Source organism: Bison bison, unplaced genomic scaffold, assembly GCF_000754665.1.
Source record: "Bison bison bison isolate TAMUID 2011002044 unplaced genomic scaffold, Bison_UMD1.0 scf7180017614527, whole genome shotgun sequence".
Lineage (NCBI taxonomy): Eukaryota > Metazoa > Chordata > Mammalia > Artiodactyla > Bovidae > Bison > Bison bison.
Genome location: NW_011443771.1, coordinates 1 through 836, shown reverse-complemented (window position 1 = coordinate 836; position 836 = coordinate 1). Strand labels below are relative to the sequence as shown.

The window sequence follows — 836 nt, the reverse complement described above, 5'->3', positions numbered from 1 at the left end:
TGGAGGGGCGGGAGCCACAGCAGCCCACCTGCCCCTGCCTCTCAGACTCACTTGAATGTCACCATGGTCCCAAAGAGTGAGTCATATGTCAGCACCAGCCTGCAGAGGAAGAGGGGTTTTCAGACTCTGGAATGGCCTTGAAAACACTTCTGAGCAAGGCCCTCAGGTCTCCTTCTACCTGAGCTGCACCAGGTCCTCCCGCAGAGCCACCTAAAGAACCAGCACCCTAGCTTGACAGATAGGAGACCTGAGGCCCCATCCCTTTCCAAGTCAGGAGCCGGGTAGCACACAGGTGCCCCACCTCCAGCTGAGGGCTCCTTCCTCTGGGTTCCCTGAACCCCCAGACTCCCTCTTGGAGTTGCTTAAGGTGCTCAGGCTGGGCCATGAGGCTGCCCAAGGGGGTGGCACTGGGATCCAGGGTGATTAGGAACTGTTAACAACCAAGGCCCCAGCTAAGGATGAGAAGGCATGAGCAGGCAGAGCTCTGAGCAGCAGCCCCACCCTACACCACCACCTGCGTCTTCACGCTGAACGCCCCCCAACACAGACCCAGGCAGGGGCACGCACTTTGCCCTCACCTGGCAACGGAGTCATTCCAGAAGGAGCCAGTCAGGTTGAGGTCCTGGACCCCAAAGGTGCGGGAGGTCAGGTCCTCCCAGTGCTCCCCGTATGCCACTGAGAAGTTTTGGGCCCAGAAGAGGATCCGGGTGTCGTAACTGTCATTGTAACTCACAGGGACATTCATTGTAGGCGGCACCACCGTTCTCTGCAACAGCTGGCGACCCAGCCCCCCAGTCACCATGGCTACATCGCGGGCCACCTGCAGACAAGAGTCC

General features: G+C 59.6%; 1 protein-coding gene across 1 annotated transcript; it reads right to left on the bottom strand.

Annotated features, from left to right (window-relative positions):
• Positions 1-10: 10 nt before the first annotated feature.
• On the bottom strand, positions 11-830 carry LOC104981411 (V-type proton ATPase subunit S1-like). The gene is made up of 2 exons (XM_010830533.1): positions 579-830; positions 11-99 (listed from the first exon to the last, which is right to left on the bottom strand). The coding sequence occupies exons 1-2, from the start codon at positions 800-802 to the stop codon at positions 48-50; spliced, it is 276 nt and encodes a 91-aa protein (XP_010828835.1). The 5' UTR covers positions 803-830; the 3' UTR covers positions 11-47.
• Between the last annotated feature and the right edge of the window lie 6 nt (positions 831-836).